Below are 16,157 nucleotides of genomic sequence, written 5' to 3'. Positions count from 1 at the left end.
TACTTATGATGGAGACTCATGATGGAGACTCATGATGGAGACTCATGATGGAGACTCATGATGGAGACTCATGATGGAGACTCATGATGGATACTTATGATGGAGACTCATGATGGATACTCATGATGGATACTTATGATGGAGACTCATGATGGAGACTCATGATGGAGACTCATGATGGAGACTCATGATGGAGACTCATGATGGAGACTCATGATGGAGACTCATGATGGAGACTCATGATGGATACTCATGATGGATACTTATGATGGAGACTCATGATGGAGACTCATGATGGAGACTCATGATGGATACTTATGATGGAGACTCATGATGGATACTTATGATGGAGACTCATGATGGAGGCTCATGATGGAGACTCATGATGGAGACTCATGATGGAGACTCATGATGGAGACTCATGATGGAGACTCATGATGGAGACTCATGATGGAGACTCATGATGGATACTCATGATGGATACTTATGATGGAGACTCATGATGGAGACTCATGATGGAGACTCATGATGGATACTTATGATGGAGACTCATGATGGATACTTATGATGGAGACTCATGATGGAGGCTCATGATGGAGACTCATGATGGAGACTCATGATGGAGACTCATGATGGAGACTCATGATGGATACTCATGATGGATACTTATGATGGAGACTCATGATGGAGACTCATGATGGAGACTCATGATGGAGACTCATGATGGAGACTCATGATGGAGACTCGTGCCATTACACCTTCTTAATCACCTTATTGATCCATTTGCGGTGGATTTCCTTTCTACTTAATTTCCAGTGAAGCTGCACAGAGAGTTGAACATTTTATTAAACTTAGAACACAATCAGGACTAGAGCCCATAGGGGAACAGATGAGGTTGTGAGGGAGAGGTTTTTCCAGTGGCTTTCTCTTGTGTGGGGTTAATTGAAGTCTGTAACGCTTGGAAATGAACTTCACAAGGTGTCAGAGGATGTCTGAAACTTCTCTCTGACCGAGCTTCAACAAATGTTGTTTTACTTAGCAAATGCCTCTTTTTTACGAGAGGAGATTAAGGCAAACTTTTAAAATATATCTATTTTTTAAAAGCACCAGGAACTAATGAATAAAGTACTATTTATATGGTCCTCTTCCATGAATTGGGATTGTATTGCTTGCTTGACTTCTTGTCATATTGGAAGGCATATCTATCTTGCCCCCAGTTACTTTGATTTACCTTTAAAGGTCAATGTACAAACTGTTAGACACAATAATGACACCTCTATGGTCATACATGGGACTGTGTGTATGTTTTGGTAGTGCTAAAATAAAAGTATGGTATTAATAATAGCCTACATTTATTTATATGTGATTTAATTATTACTGAAACACATTTTCATTTCTATGAAATAGGATTGATAATTGTAGGCTCCAATGATTTTGAGTCTCAATCGAGGTAATTCCACTGGTAGTTTTGATTTTTTTTTACTTGCTATGACTCGTTACACCTGAACTGTCAGATTTTCACACATCATTCCCATTTGGTCCTGCAGGTGGCGCGCGCTACAAGAACAACTAACTCCTGCTGCGCTCTGTTTTCGACCCCAGCTCATCTTAAATCAGCGTGTTACGCACCAACCTGATACCTGGATACTCTGTGAATTAGAGCAGTCTTCACATTTTGGAAGTGAGAGAGGTACGCTCAAATAAGCAAAAGGATATAGCCCAAGCACGCAGTCTATGTGCTTGCTTGGATCTAGTTGACATGACTATTGCTTATAATGTTGTTGAGGACGATTTGCCAAAAATATTCAAAAACGTTACGGTATAAAAGGAAGTCACGAAGTGTATGCTATTTGCATTTTATAATGTACAAAGCATTACGATAATTTCACCTTTAAAACGTTATTGTTCCACTGCCTTAAAGGAATGATAGAAACAGTGTCAATGCTAAAATATGTGTTCCCCACATAACATAACCTTTAGCCATCTGTCAAAAGAGTTCATCATGGACCGAGATGAAGGTGGAATATCCAGAATGATAGAACCAATGAGCGGATCAATGAGCGGATCAATATCTCTCTCTCTCTCTCTCTCTATATATATATATATATATATATATATATATATATATTCGTGTATTATTATTATCTCTCTATGTATATATACATGTACATATATCAAACAGTGAGTGAGAGATTCCTAAAATGTAGGCTTATGTGAGAAAAAGAATGTTAGGAAATCTACATAAATGGGACTTGCTTCGCTCCACCTTTTTTTGCTGTTTGTGTATGTATGTGTGTGTGTGTGTGTGTGTGAGTGAGAGAGAGAGAGAGAGAGAGAGAGAGAGAGAGAGAGAGAGAGAGAGAGAGAGAGAGAGAGAGAGCAATCATTTTGAAATCACTTCACTCTCACACACACACAACGTGCAGTCGCGCGGTGAGCGGTGGAGCGAACGATCCCGAGGCAGCCCATAGTTGTGTAGCTGTACAGAGGGTGACTGACAGAGGACCAAAACGCTGGCAACTAATGGACATATAGTATATTGTTTTTTGTTTTTTTACTCTGGAACCCTCTGCTACGGGAACATATTGAGGATTAGTTTAGCAGCTGGTGAGAATGTTCCAAACTAAGCACAGGATGCTGCTATAAAACTGGTCCGGAGACGTACTATATATGGTTGTTTCCGTATCTGAGGAGGGGACAACAATCTGATGTGCAGCGCTTCTGGTCACCAAGTTGTTTTCTGCCGGCAATTAACGCACTCGATTTGATATCAGGGGGACCGTCATTGGATTTGAAGGAATAGGCTAACCGTCGTCGGCTGATCAAGTGGATTGTTTGTTGTTGGGGGTTTTTTATCACGGGGAGTGCGTTGTTCATGTAATTGTGGATTCCTACTTGTGGGGAGATATTGAGGGCTGAAGTGGCTTCGTTCAGGAGAGGAGAGGGATCGAAGCTTCTAGCCCGGCTGAAGCGCTCAGAACTGGGGTAGGCTACTGAGGAGTTCTCATCCATCCAAGGTAGGCTATGAACTTCACTGTCACGACTCAGCGCTCATATGATGGCTTTATTGACCGTAAACACGCACATATTATGATTCACGTACGAGTGGAGCCAACAAAATAGCCTCGAATCTTACATATTATAATTTCCTGATTTTGTTAGTTCAATACTGTGTCCGTCACCTGCCTTTCATAACCTACCAGTCCCTTGGGTAGGCTATGCGATTCATTACGCTCAATACATTATTACATCATATGCAGGTCCGATATTGTGTATTTCCATTTCATTGGGAAATGTAGCATTATAATGCCGACTGGGGGATAGGTAGAACTAAATGTTCCACAAACGTATGGGGATTTCGATCCGTTTCATTCCGAGGTTGAACACTTGTTGTTTGCTTTCCGACCGTGGATGTGTGTGTCGGCGGTTGATATTCACCGCATGATCTTTCCACTGATGACTACCGATGTTAGATGTTTTCCCCTACACTAGCCTACTGGTGTTGGTTTCTCTATGAGCGACGGTGCGCTTACCCCGTCCACCCTCAAAATGTCCTTTCCATATACGCCATAAATTAGCTAAAGCTCCCAACGAAATATCTCTCTCTGGGTTCACGAAAACTGATTTTTATAAGGACTTCCAGTGAGGAATATTTGAATCAAATATTTATTATTTTCTTAATTGTGTATTTTTTTTGTGTGTATACCTCAGCCCAACCGACCCAAATAGGCATATGAGTTGAATGTAATAGGCCAATAGTAAGGTCATAAATAGCCTAATCAATAGGCTTTTACCATTACAATATAGCAGGACATAATACCCAGCAATAGGGCTATAGGCTAAAGTAGGTTGATTGTAAATTCGCCACGAATTGCCGAATAAGTAAGTTTTTTTTTAAATAGTCACCTAATGTAATTTATAAAACAGTCATATGGGTAGCCAATACGCCCTTCCAATACAGCCCCCTATTAGACGCGCTTGTATCACCTGTAGCTGAGTCTTTGCAAATGCCTTATTTTACAGTACCTTTTAAATTAATATTCCCTCTTATTTTAGCCTATGAGTTTTTATCGACGGTCAATATGTTATAGTTATAACTAAATTGCAATATCTGAACTATATCAGCTATTTTTAAAAGTAGGATCAATGATGGACAGATCTCTGAAGCGGCAGCCGTAGCCTTTTCATGACAGCCTCACTTGGCTGTGACATTACTGCGAAATCCGGTCTTTCTGGCTTCTCCCGTTCCAAGCTGTCTCCTTCCACGGAGGCGTCTAACCTGCTCGGCAGGATGGTGATGATGCGGTACACACGAAACCATAAAGATGAAACTCGCACCTCTGAATCGCCTATCTCTTAGAATGCTTTTCATAAAGTGTTATATAGGGAGATTGAGGGCGCAAAGACACACCATTCTATTAATGCATGCAATTACCTCATCTCCTCGCCACATAATAATACTGGTCTATATCTATTTTTCTTAATTTTCATATGTAATAAAAAAATAAATACAAATCTTGAATAGTGTTTTCCGGATAAGCGTTCATGAACTTGATGACCCTCCCCGCCGCAGGTAATTTGGCTATTCCAGAGCCCTTCCCAATTGGCAACAGGCTGCTGCATTCCATTTAAGCCCTTCAAATAAATTGTCTAAACTCTAAACGTAGGCCATCGCCGACAAAAACTGCTCTGTAGTAGGCCTAGCCAACGACAATTTACACAAGCCTGTAAACTGTAGTCCGGCGTAGGCTAGTGACTGATGAAGCAAGCGTTAGGGGGAGAACGGTTTTGGGTTTATTAAGGAGCTTCAGTCAAAGCACCACGATTCCTTCCCCTCTGGTAAAATGCCAAGCGCCTCCACTCGTCTTATTCATTTACATACGGGGTTCATGCAATTAAAATCGAATTGATGCTGACAAAGCGTTTCTATTTTACGTTGCTTACATAGCCTACCAGAAAATGTGTCAGAAAAAAGGTGGACAAAATGTGTTGCTGTATTTTAAACGGGTAGAGGCCTAGGCCTACTGTAGATTGGTCAAGCACACTATTGTGGACTACTCCGTTCAATTTGCATACTCACAAGCAACAGAGTAACGCAGGTCAGTGGAGTGATTGGTTACAGTCAGCCCACCGGGTTCCATGCAGTTTGAGTTATGCACTGAGGTTAATTATCTACACAATGGCGGATACTTTAATGTCACGCGCGGAGGGGATTCTGCGGGTCGTTTCAAGCTCCTCGTTTATTCGGTGTGTTTTACTGCGTATGTTAAGATCAGCACAATCTTGCCTCATTGAATCGTGAGTATTTTCATTAAGTTTGGAATTTTAAAAGAGTCGACTTTAGTTGTTTGTGCTTATTATTTGACAGCAGCCTACTAAATGATTCAGCTGTGTACTGTAGCCTATTGGCCTTGAAGAATTGTCAGCCTACTGGAGATATAGGCTAGTTTACATGTGACCGTTTTCCATCAGCGAAAAGGCTTCCTGTGTCTGTCGTTTCATTTATATATTTCTTAATGCCATTATTTTACTTTTACACGTGTGTGTATTGTTGTGAATTGTTAGGTATTACTGCACTATTGGAGCTAGGAACACAAACATTTCGCTACACCCACAATAACATCTGCAAAATATGTGTATGTGACCAACAACATTTGATTTGATTTTATGAAGTAGCTTGTCTTTCCAATTCATTCTCCTCCAAATCCGCGTCATGGTCAGATTTCAATTGTGCAATGCGGCGAATGAGCAGGGAATGTCGAGATAAACTCGAAAAGTAAATAGGACTTGTTGTGTAGGCTATGCACACGTGTATGTTACATTAATGATCTGAGTCAACAGGTTCACAGATGCCTTCATTAAAATTCTGAAAAGTTGAAATGGCATTTTTTCATTTTTTTATTAAAGGTCTTAGCCGTCTACCATAGACCTCGTGAGAATGGGTGTGGATAATTGTCTATGCTTGAAATGATGCATTTCCACAGAATGTTTTGGGTTCATTAAATCCTATTCCAATTTAGGGAAAGAGACTTCCAAATAGGTGTGTTGCCACCGCAGCCAGGAAACAAGAGGCTGTTTTCCTACATGGTAATTGGCCAGAATTAGACCATGTAGGTTACATACGGATATAACCATTGCATTCATTTTGACTCCAGCAACTGTAAATACATATGTTTTCAAGGAGCTCACACCATGACGTCTGATATTTTCCTAGGTCTTATCTTGTAATATATAAGTAGAGTAGTTCCATCTGCCATCTGTGGGATAATCCCTATGTGTTTATACGGCGTGTTGTGCTCAATTGAAGACAAGGTGTCATGGTGTCAGACGATATGGAGAGGGGAGTGACCGCTCTGTCTGGTTGAGAGTCTAGATGTTGTGCACCTCGGTATGATCCAAGGAAGCAGCCGAATTATGGAGATCAAACAAATTTGCCGTCGCTCTGGTATTTGTATATCATTGACCGGAACTAGATAACACCTCGTTTTCTCTCTAGAGATGGTGCTAGCTAGTGCATTGGCAAAGAGCAGTCAGTTGGAGCGGTTCGACCACAATCATTCTCACTGCAGTTTATCTCCTAGACTAGAGGAAGACAGAGGATTCAGTGTCCTGCTCACCGAGTCTTCCAGCCCAATACAGTGTCTCTGCCACAGCACAGGAGACAGCGTCTGATCAACTCTTCCGTTACTTTGTTCCTGATATTGTTTTGCAGTGCGTTCCCACCAGCAGCCCCACAGATAGTCCCAGCATGTCGTGTCTCGCTGTACATCATCCCAGCACGCCATATCTCTGCCAGTCAGCACCAGTGGGTGGTGTAGTGGAGCACTTTAGTCTCCATTCGCCCTAAGCAGCCAGCCGTGGCTCGGTGGTGCTATCACCCTATGGTCTGCCTCTTTGACCGGCATAGTCTGGCACACAGGCTGGCAGACAGGCAACCAGCAACAGTTTGCCTGCTTCCCAATAGAGGGGAGAGAGTGATCTGGGCCAAACAATTGGGTTGAATGAAATCGTTAAAGTAATCCCTTGGGTAAGGGACCACCCATATAGCATGGTGAGAAGCCCCCGTCCAGCAGTCCCCAGAGCGGGGAAGAGAATGGGGGCGATTGTGCTGGACAATGACCTGGCTGGATGGATGGGCCATCCAAGGTTGGGTTCTGTCTGGCTTTAGGGCTTGCTCACCAACCCCTCTCACCTTAACCCACCCTCCTCCATCCATAGGCACTCCAGGCCAGTTTCTTGTATTGTGGCTATAGAGAGCAGTAGCAGGAGGCTGTTCAATGTGCTCCTCAATTCTGACAATGGAGCCAAATAATATGTGTGTCTGTGATAGATGTAGATGTCCAAAGTACATATGCAATAGATCCCTTCAAACCTGAACAGTTGAAAAGCCAGTGTATAAAAAATGCAAAGAGTCATGTTCTGTGTGATTGGTACTATGTGGTCTATACATGATGGGAAAACTCACCAATACATACAATGGTAAAGAATGTGCTTGATTGGCTGGAAGAGCCGTGTGTGTATGGGCTGTGTGTGTGTTGGTGGGGGGGGGGGTCCTCTACTTATGTTGTTGTTGGTAACTAGGTAATAACAGTTGCTGTCGTACTCCAAAACTCAGCAGTAGCACAACAAGTTCTAAAACAAATAGGCTAACCTTTTGTTTGCCTTGAGATCTTATGAGGAGTTGGTAGGCGAGTCTTGTATAGTGCAGTAACAGGCCCTGTATTGTGAGGTTACACATTAACCAGGGAGGGGCAGATGCCATCGTCCAGTGCTCTCTCATAGAGTCAATCATTCCTCCAGCACGTCTGGAACTATGACACTTCTTAACCTCCATAAAGGCCGCTGTGTAATTAGATTCTTGAATTGTTCAGCCTTACACACATTCCAATGCGGGCTTTAGTGAAGTGTGTATACAGTTTCTTGGTACTGTGATGCAGTGGCATCGCCAAGGTAAATGACTTAGCAAACTGGTCGGCCTGCTGTGCGTGTATCGCTGTTTCTTACACAACTGCTTTTGTGTCGCTTTATTAAGGCTTGACTGTAGTTGGCAGAGCCTAGTGTTGCTTTGGCTTGATGTGGAGTATACCGTAGTGTAGTTAGCAGACCTGGGTTCAAATACTATTTGAAATCTTTCAAATACTTTGGCGTTTGCTCTAGGGTTTTAGATGTAAGGGGGTTAACATTTTTGGAACTATTCTGTTGGTCCATTAAGACAGACAAGCTCAGTCAGGCATGTAAAGTAGGTCTATTTGAAATGATTTCAAATGGTATTTGAATCCAGGTCTGGTAGCTAGCTGGCTGGTTGAAGGAAGGTTGCTGGGGGGTTAGGATGATGAATTCCTAGCCACGGGTTTGATTTAAAACCTTAATACAACGGTTGTGCGCCGTGTCAGCGGGGATGCCTCAGAATAGCAATTAGCCTGTTAAATCTGTTAACCTCTCTCAGTGTGGAAGCACAATGCTCACCCAGAGAAAAGAGGGAGAGGGAAAGATGAGAGGAGGGAGGGAGGAGAGCGAAGGAAACTGAAGGAGGGATGGAGTTGGAGATACAGAGAGAGGGAGTACATGAGGTAGAATGTGAACGAGAGAGCCAGAGAGGGGTAGCGAAGAAGGGAGGGAGGGAGAAAGAGTGTATAGAGAGAGAGAGAGAGAGAGAGAGAGAGATGTACAATGAGGGGATTTGTAATGGGTCTTTGTGAGCAGGATTTAGCGTGCAGCAAGTATTCTAGCAGAGGACACAGCATCACAGGTGTAGGGCAAGTGTGGGTGGCAGGAACAGACAGAGAAATATGAAAGCAGTAATGGTTGTGGAGCATAAAGAAAACAGCCTGTCTCACGCAGTACAATACACAGTTTACAAGTCAATGCCTTTTTATTCTGACATCTATTGGTTTAAATACCGTTTAAAGTTGACAGAATCAAGTGGGTGTGGTGAGAAGGAACAAGGAAGCTACTAGTTTCCAAGGTATTCTACGACAGCAGAGTGCTCTCGCTCGCGTTGTTCTCGTTCGAATTCTCACTTCACTCACACACATCTCTCCAGCACTGCCGATGAGGAAGGTCGGGAGGGCTGGCTCCTATTGATTTAGTAGCCGAAAAGCGTTGTCGCCATAAATCGGACCCCTTGTCCCCGAAATCCTGGACTGCTAATGTTGACAGATAAGGCTCTGAAGAAAGCTGTGTTGACGGCCCATTGTCATTCAAATATATCCTCTATTGTCTGCCGTTGCTTGTCTGGACACTGGTTGGAGTGTCCCCTCACTCCCCTTTCCAGGAAGGCTGAAAGGGGTAGGAGTTAAGGGGAGGTAGGTTAAGGCAATGCCAGGTGCCAGATGTAGATGTGACTTTCTTAAGTCTGGAGTGTTTTGTAAACGTTGGGAGTCGTTAAGGGGCCCTGCCACTCAGAGCCACCACGGTGTTTCATTTCCATCTCAATGTCAACCTCTTTGCCAGGCCACTCAGTTCGACCAGTCACTCTCACACACACACACACACACACACACACACACACACACACACACACACACACACACACACACACACACACACACACACACACACACACACACACACACACACACACACACACACACACACACACACACACACACACACACACACAGGAACCTTCTCTCTCTCTCTCTCTCTCTCTCTCTCTCTCTCTCTCTCTCTCTCTCTCTCTCTCTCTCTCTCTCTCTCTCTCTCTCTCTCTCTCTCTCTCTCAGAGCACACACTAGCGATGTTGCTCTGCTCTTGTCCTCTGTGCTCGAGCCTCAACAGCTCCCTGACTCTGCTGCTGTTCACATACTAACATGCACCCTCACTCCCTGACACACATTCACAGTTGAGTGAGACTGTTCCAGTGAGAGTCCAGAGGTGTGGGGAAGGATCAAATCACATTTTTATTTTTTACTTTTAGTTTTGGTTCTCACATGTGTCAAATACAACAGGTAGACCTTACAGTGAAATGCTTACTTACAAGCCCTTTAACCAACAATTTTTTAAAAGAAAAAATAAGTGTTAAGAAAGTATTTGTAAGTCGCTCTGGATAAGAGCGTCTGCTAAATGACTTAAATGTAAATGTAAATGTATTTTACTAAATAAACTAAAGAAAACAAAAAATGAAAACAAGACAAAAATAGAAAAACAAATAATTAACAGTAAAAGTAATAAACTAACAGTAGCGAGGCTTTATACAGGGGGTACCGGTACAGAGTCAATGTGAGGAGGCTTTATACAGGGGGTACCGGTACAGAGTCAATGTGAGGAGGCTTTATACAGGGGGTACCGGTACAGAGTCAATGTGAGGAGGCTTTATACAGGGGTTACCAGTACAGAGTCAATGTGAGGAGGCTTTATACAGGGGGTACCGGTACAGAGTCAATGTGAGGAGGCTTTATACAGGGGGCACCGGTACAGAGTCAATGTGAGGAGGCTTTATACAGGGGTTACCAGTACAGAGTCAATGTGAGGAGGCTTTATACAGGGGTTACCAGTACAGAGTCAATGTGAGGAGGCTTTATACAGGGGGTACCAGTACAGGGTCAATGTGCGGGGGCACCGGTTAGTTGAGGTAATTCAGGTAATATGTACATGTAGGTAGCGGTAAAAGTGACTATGCATAGAACATTAACAGAGAGTAGCAGAAGAGTAAAAAGGGGGGAGACAATGTAAATAGTCTGGGGAGCCATTTGATTATGGCTTGTGGGTAGAAGCTGTTTAGAAGCCTTTTGGACCTAGACTTGGCGCTCCGGTATCGCTTGCCGTGCGGTAGCAGAGAGAACAGTGTATGACTAGGGTGGCTGGAGTCTTTGATCGTTTTTAGGGCCTTCCTCTGACATGGGATGTGAAGAACAAGTGGGGATCTTCCTGTGGCTGGAGCATGGCTTCTCCAGACTGTCTCCAAGCCCCCCGGCCAGTAGCACAGAGTCTGCATTCCAAATGACACCATATTCCCTATGTAGTACACTTCTTTTGACCAGTACCCACCAGTGCCCATACCACTATATAAGGAATAGGGTGCCATTTGGGACTCAATTCGAGTCTCTCACTGCCCCTGAGCACCATCCATCATAATAAAACCAGTCAAATCAAAGTTTATTGGTCACATACACATATTTAGCATATGTTATTGGTCACATACACATATTTAGCATATGTTATAGGTCACATACACATATTTAGCATATGTTATAGGTCACATACACATATTTAGCATATGTTATTGGTCACATACACATTTAGCATATGTTATTGGTCACATACACATATTTAGCATATGTTATTGGTCACATACACATATTTAGCATATGTTATTGGTCACATACACATATTTAGCATATGTTATAGGTCACAAACACATATTTAGCATATGTTATTGGTCACATACGCATATTTAGCATATGTTATTGGTCACATACACATATTTAGCATATGTTATTGGTCACATACACATATTTAGCATATGTTATTGGTCACATACACATATTTAGCATATGTTATAGGTCACATACACATATTTAGCATATGTTATTGGTCACATACACATATTTAGCATATGTTATTGGTCACATACACATATTTAGCATATGTTATTGGTCACAAACACATATTTAGCATATGTTATTGGTCGCAAACACATATTTAGCATATGCTATAGGTCACATACACATATTTAGCATATGTTATTGGTCACATACACATATTTAGCATATGTTATTGGTCACATACACATATTTAGCATATGTTATTGGTCACATACACATATTTAGCATATGTTATAGGTCACATACACATATTTAGCATATGTTATTGGTCACATACACATATTTAGCATATGTTATTGGTCACAAACACATATTTAGCATATGTTATTGGTCACAAACACATATTTAGCATATGTTATAGGTCACATACACATTTAGCATATGTTATAGGTCACATACACATATTTAGCAAATGTTATTGGTCACATACACATATTGAGCAGATGTTATTGCGGGGGAAGCGAAATGCTTGTGTTTCTAAGCTCCAACAGTGCAATTACATCTAACAACACACAACAATACACACAGATCCTCACACACTTCTCCTATTGCATAATATGATATTTAATATCTGCGACATGGGTATGTACACACCTCTGTTACAGTGGCGTGATGATAAATGATCCGTCTAGTTTGATCTCTGTCACCAGCTATGGTCTCTAGGTTTTCACTAAGCAGTTCCACGATGAGGTCAGTAGGTTGGATGGGCTTTTAGTGGACCTCAGTGTTTTTCCTCACCAGCGGTACAGAATGAATTCAATGCAGCCTGTTCTTCCTGGCCTCTTCAGAGATGTGAAATGCCTGACCTGCTGAGAGGTGGGGAGGTAAGCCTGAGGCCAGGGGGGGAGGTATTTTGCACCTCTGAAAAGCCCTCCACACTCTAACACACACACAAACACACACACAAACTGAACACACACTTTATAATTCTGCCTGTGTGAGTGTCATCAGGGGAAAAGAGGAGCTGTCATTTGCAGACCCAGAATTAGACTACAGAAATGAGTCTCTCTCCCACTTGCTCACCCTCAATCATAGAGTGGAGCCCCTGTTCCTCAGCAGCCTCATTAGTACATCTCTCCTGCCTGGGTATGAGGACTGGTCTGTTGGTATATGCTAGAGAAGCCCATATGTCATTTATTGTGTGTGTGTGTGTGTGTGTGTGTGTGTGTGTGTGTGTGTGTGTGTGTGCATGCGCGTGTGAGAAAAAGTGAGTGTGTGTGCACATATATGTTTAGACATGGTGTGTAATATTTCTCATCTCAATGAGCGTCACACGGAACAAACAACTGCTCCCTCCTGATATGAGTGTGTTTATCTCTCTTTCTCTCTCTCTGTCTCACTCCATGTCTCTCTGTCTCTCTCGCTCTCTCTTTCTCTCTCTTATTATTTTGCCTCATTAAAGAGCCCCTTATACTCCCGGGGACCAGACTTCCAGGAAATGAAGGTTTATTTTCCTCCTCTTATCTTCTCAATGGTGTACGCGCACGCTCACACACACACACGGGAACCTATATATACAAAGAGGAGGATGAGGAAGATGAGGAGGAAGAGAAGGCAAATCATTCTTCCTTTCTTTATTCAGCATGCTAGACCCTACAGATCATCTGAAGAGAAGGATGGGGATTGGGGGGATGATTAGAAGGCATCCTTTCAAAAACAAGGATGTGGAAAACTCCACAGATTAACCCCCGCAGACCTGTCTCCTTTCCCCGGTTGCAGCGAGCATGAGACTCTCCACACGCAGAGAACATATACAGTGAAGTGAATTAGAGCCAGGGGAGAACAGGGAAGTGGGGAAATGGGGATCAAAGCAATGTGCTGAAACAGAGAGGTAATTAATAAAGGAGGAAAGAGGTTAAGAATCAAAAGGAGAGTTGCTTTGTGTGTAAATTACCGTGTGTTCAATTAGGACTTGATTGGGTTGCTTTTCGTTGTGATATCATCGGAGCTGAAAAACAAAACCCCTGGGATTTGCCCCCACATACGATTTTCCGAGTTGCTGCCTTTTAGTGGCATATTCACTTTCAAAGTCCAAATTAGTGAGCTGTACGCAATGTCTGGAGGCCTTGGAATAGCTGAAGGACACCTAATGTTGTCAATGTCCAGAATTAGCAGGAGGAGGTAGCAGTGGAATCCTTTTCCGTCCCCTTAGTCTACTGCTGCATATGTCATTGAAGTACCTGGCAGAGATACAAGGTTGAGTCCGTTTTATGGATTGGACATGGCTCGAACTCTCGCGAAACAGACATCTCACTGAAGTAATTGTTTCAGACACATTAAGTGTCTCGTGTAAAAAAGATTGCAATAAATTAAAACGAGACCTGTCATAAATCCCAAAGAGTTACCCAAGTGTCTTTAAAAGTTGTCCGGACCTTTCTAGAAGATGAGTGAGGCCATTTCTAATCATGTTTGTTTGTCTTTGTCATTTTCTTTCTTGCAGACCGATGCGTTTCCAGTCAAGCGGAGTGATGGTGCTGAGGTGGGATGGCACGCTGGTGTTGGCCGCCATGCTTCTGGTTTACTGTACCGCCGATCCCACTGATATTCTCTACCGGATGCTGGAGGAGCAGCCGCCCAACACGTTGATCGGCAGCCTGGCATCGGACGAGGGCCTGCCCGACTCAGGCCACCTGTACAAGCTGGAGGTGGGCACCCCTTACCTGCGCGTGGACGGCAAGACGGGAGACATTTACACCACAGAGGTCCCCATCGACCGTGAGACACTACGGGACTGCCGCAACCTGTTCGAGGGCGACAAGTGCTTCCTGGAGTTCGAGGTGTCCATCACGGACCTGAAGCAGGGCCAGGGACCGCGGCTGATTGAGGGCCGCATCGAGGTGCAGGACGTCAATGACAACACACCCCAGTTCACCTCGCCCATCCTCATGCTGTCCATCCCAGAGAACACACACATCGGGGCACTCTTCTCCATCCCCATGGCCAGCGACAAGGACTCGGGCCACAACGGCGTGGCCGAGTACTCGCTCAGCGCCGGGACTGACGCCGACCAGCTCTTCAGCCTGCAGGTGGCCGAGGACACAGACGAGAAGCAGCCGCAGCTCATCGTCATGGGCAACCTGGACCGCGAGCAGAAAGACTCGTACGATCTCAACATCCGTGTGGTGGACGGGGGCACACCACCACGAGCCAGCAGCGCCCTGCTGAGGGTGACCGTCACCGACCAGAACGACAACGCACCCAAGTTTGAGAGGAGCCACTATGAGGCTGAGCTGGCTGAGAACAGCCCTGTGGGACACTCAGTCTTGCAGGTACTAAACACACAGAGATACCTACAGTACAGTACATACAGAGATTCTATATACTTTACATTTCTTTGAAGATTTTTTAAAACATTTTAGTAATTTAGCAGACACTTTTTTCCAGAGTGACTTACAGTTAGATAGAGATACACTCATAGACTCAGTCACAAAGTTTGTATCTCTCTCCCTCTCTCAGAGCATTTCACACATGAAAATAACTGCCGTTTCATGCTGTGGGGCCATTTGTTTCAGTCAAAAGCGCAATGAAGTTGAATCACTTAGAGTAACTAAGTGAATCTTTAAATTCAGACTTTGTGGTTCAGCTATTCAACTCCCCACACCATATTTATACTTCTCAATTTATATCTGGTGAAGAGACGGTGAAAGGAACTGGTGAACTAGCTAACACTACGATCCAAAGAGCCCTCAAACTCCACTTGACAAGCACCCTCATTACATTAGTCCCCCTATTTCCCATGGGGCCTGGGCACCGATACAAAACAACAGGGTTAAGGTTTAGGAAACGATGGAACCAAATCATATTCTCCTCAGCAAATGGATTTTTCTTCCTCTTCCCACTGTCACTTTAACCACTGGTTTTACAAAACACTAGTGAATTATTGACAGGTTCTGAGAATGGCATATTGGATTGCAGTGCGACACAGCCGATAAGGCGAGCCCTACAGTTGGCCGGGTTCCAGGAGCAATTTGAGACGAAGTGTCCAGGCATAAAATGTGTATAAATACTGTTAATCTCTCAGTCAACAGTTAGTCCATGCGTTCAAGATGTTTTCAAATAGTGTTTTCTCCCTTCATGATCTTGCTAAGGGAGCAGTGGCAAATGAACGGCAAGGGTAGAAAAATAGTCTAATTTGACGACTTAAACAGGTCAGACGTGTCAATCAAGCATTTCTGCTTTCTCAAAGGAATTCTCTCCAAATGCCTGTTAAGTGAAATGCATTCTGGGGTTTCTGTGGAGGATGAAATGGAATGAGTCACATAGAGCATTAATACCAATAAACCCCATGGATAATCTGATGTCTGAGTCACATTAAGTCATGCATGGCTCGGTAATGGGAGTGCTGGGGCATTCTATTTGACTTTCATATGGGGTAAGTGATACGGTGTTTTGCGAGGTGTGTTTAAGGATGAGTAATGTTAGAAAGATGACAGAAATGGATTTTGGTGTGTCAGGTGGTAAGGTGTCAGAGTGACACTGTAAGGTTGGGTCCGACAGTTTACCTCCATTCTAAATGATACCTCGCTCATTTTCCCAGTCCATTTACACCAGATCTACTCACAGACACCTCTATTTATACTGTGTAATCATGGGCCTATAATTCAATAAAAT

General features: G+C 43.4%; 1 protein-coding gene across 3 annotated transcripts in view; it reads left to right on the top strand.

Annotated features, from left to right (window-relative positions):
* The first annotated feature begins 2,392 nt into the window (after positions 1–2,392).
* Positions 2,393–16,157, top strand: part of LOC135526583 (protocadherin-1-like) — a 430,021-nt gene continuing 416,256 nt past the window's right edge. For 2 of the 3 annotated variants that reach the window (XM_064955085.1, XM_064955087.1), the window contains exons 1-2: positions 5,158–5,298; positions 13,987–14,815. In XM_064955085.1, coding sequence (XP_064811157.1) covers positions 5,180–5,298; positions 13,987–14,815 — 948 coding nt within the window. In that variant the 5' untranslated portion in view covers positions 5,158–5,179. Of the gene's footprint in view, positions 3,018–5,157; positions 5,299–13,986; positions 14,816–16,157 lie in introns of those variants that run through there. The other variant, XM_064955086.1, reaches the window with a different exon arrangement.

The sequence above is a fragment of the Oncorhynchus masou genome, chromosome 32 (genome assembly GCF_036934945.1).
Source record: "Oncorhynchus masou masou isolate Uvic2021 chromosome 32, UVic_Omas_1.1, whole genome shotgun sequence".
NCBI classification, from domain to species: Eukaryota; Metazoa; Chordata; class Actinopteri; order Salmoniformes; family Salmonidae; genus Oncorhynchus; species Oncorhynchus masou.
The sequence above is the reverse complement of the archived record's forward strand: the minus strand, read 5'-3'. Positions and strand labels throughout refer to the sequence as shown.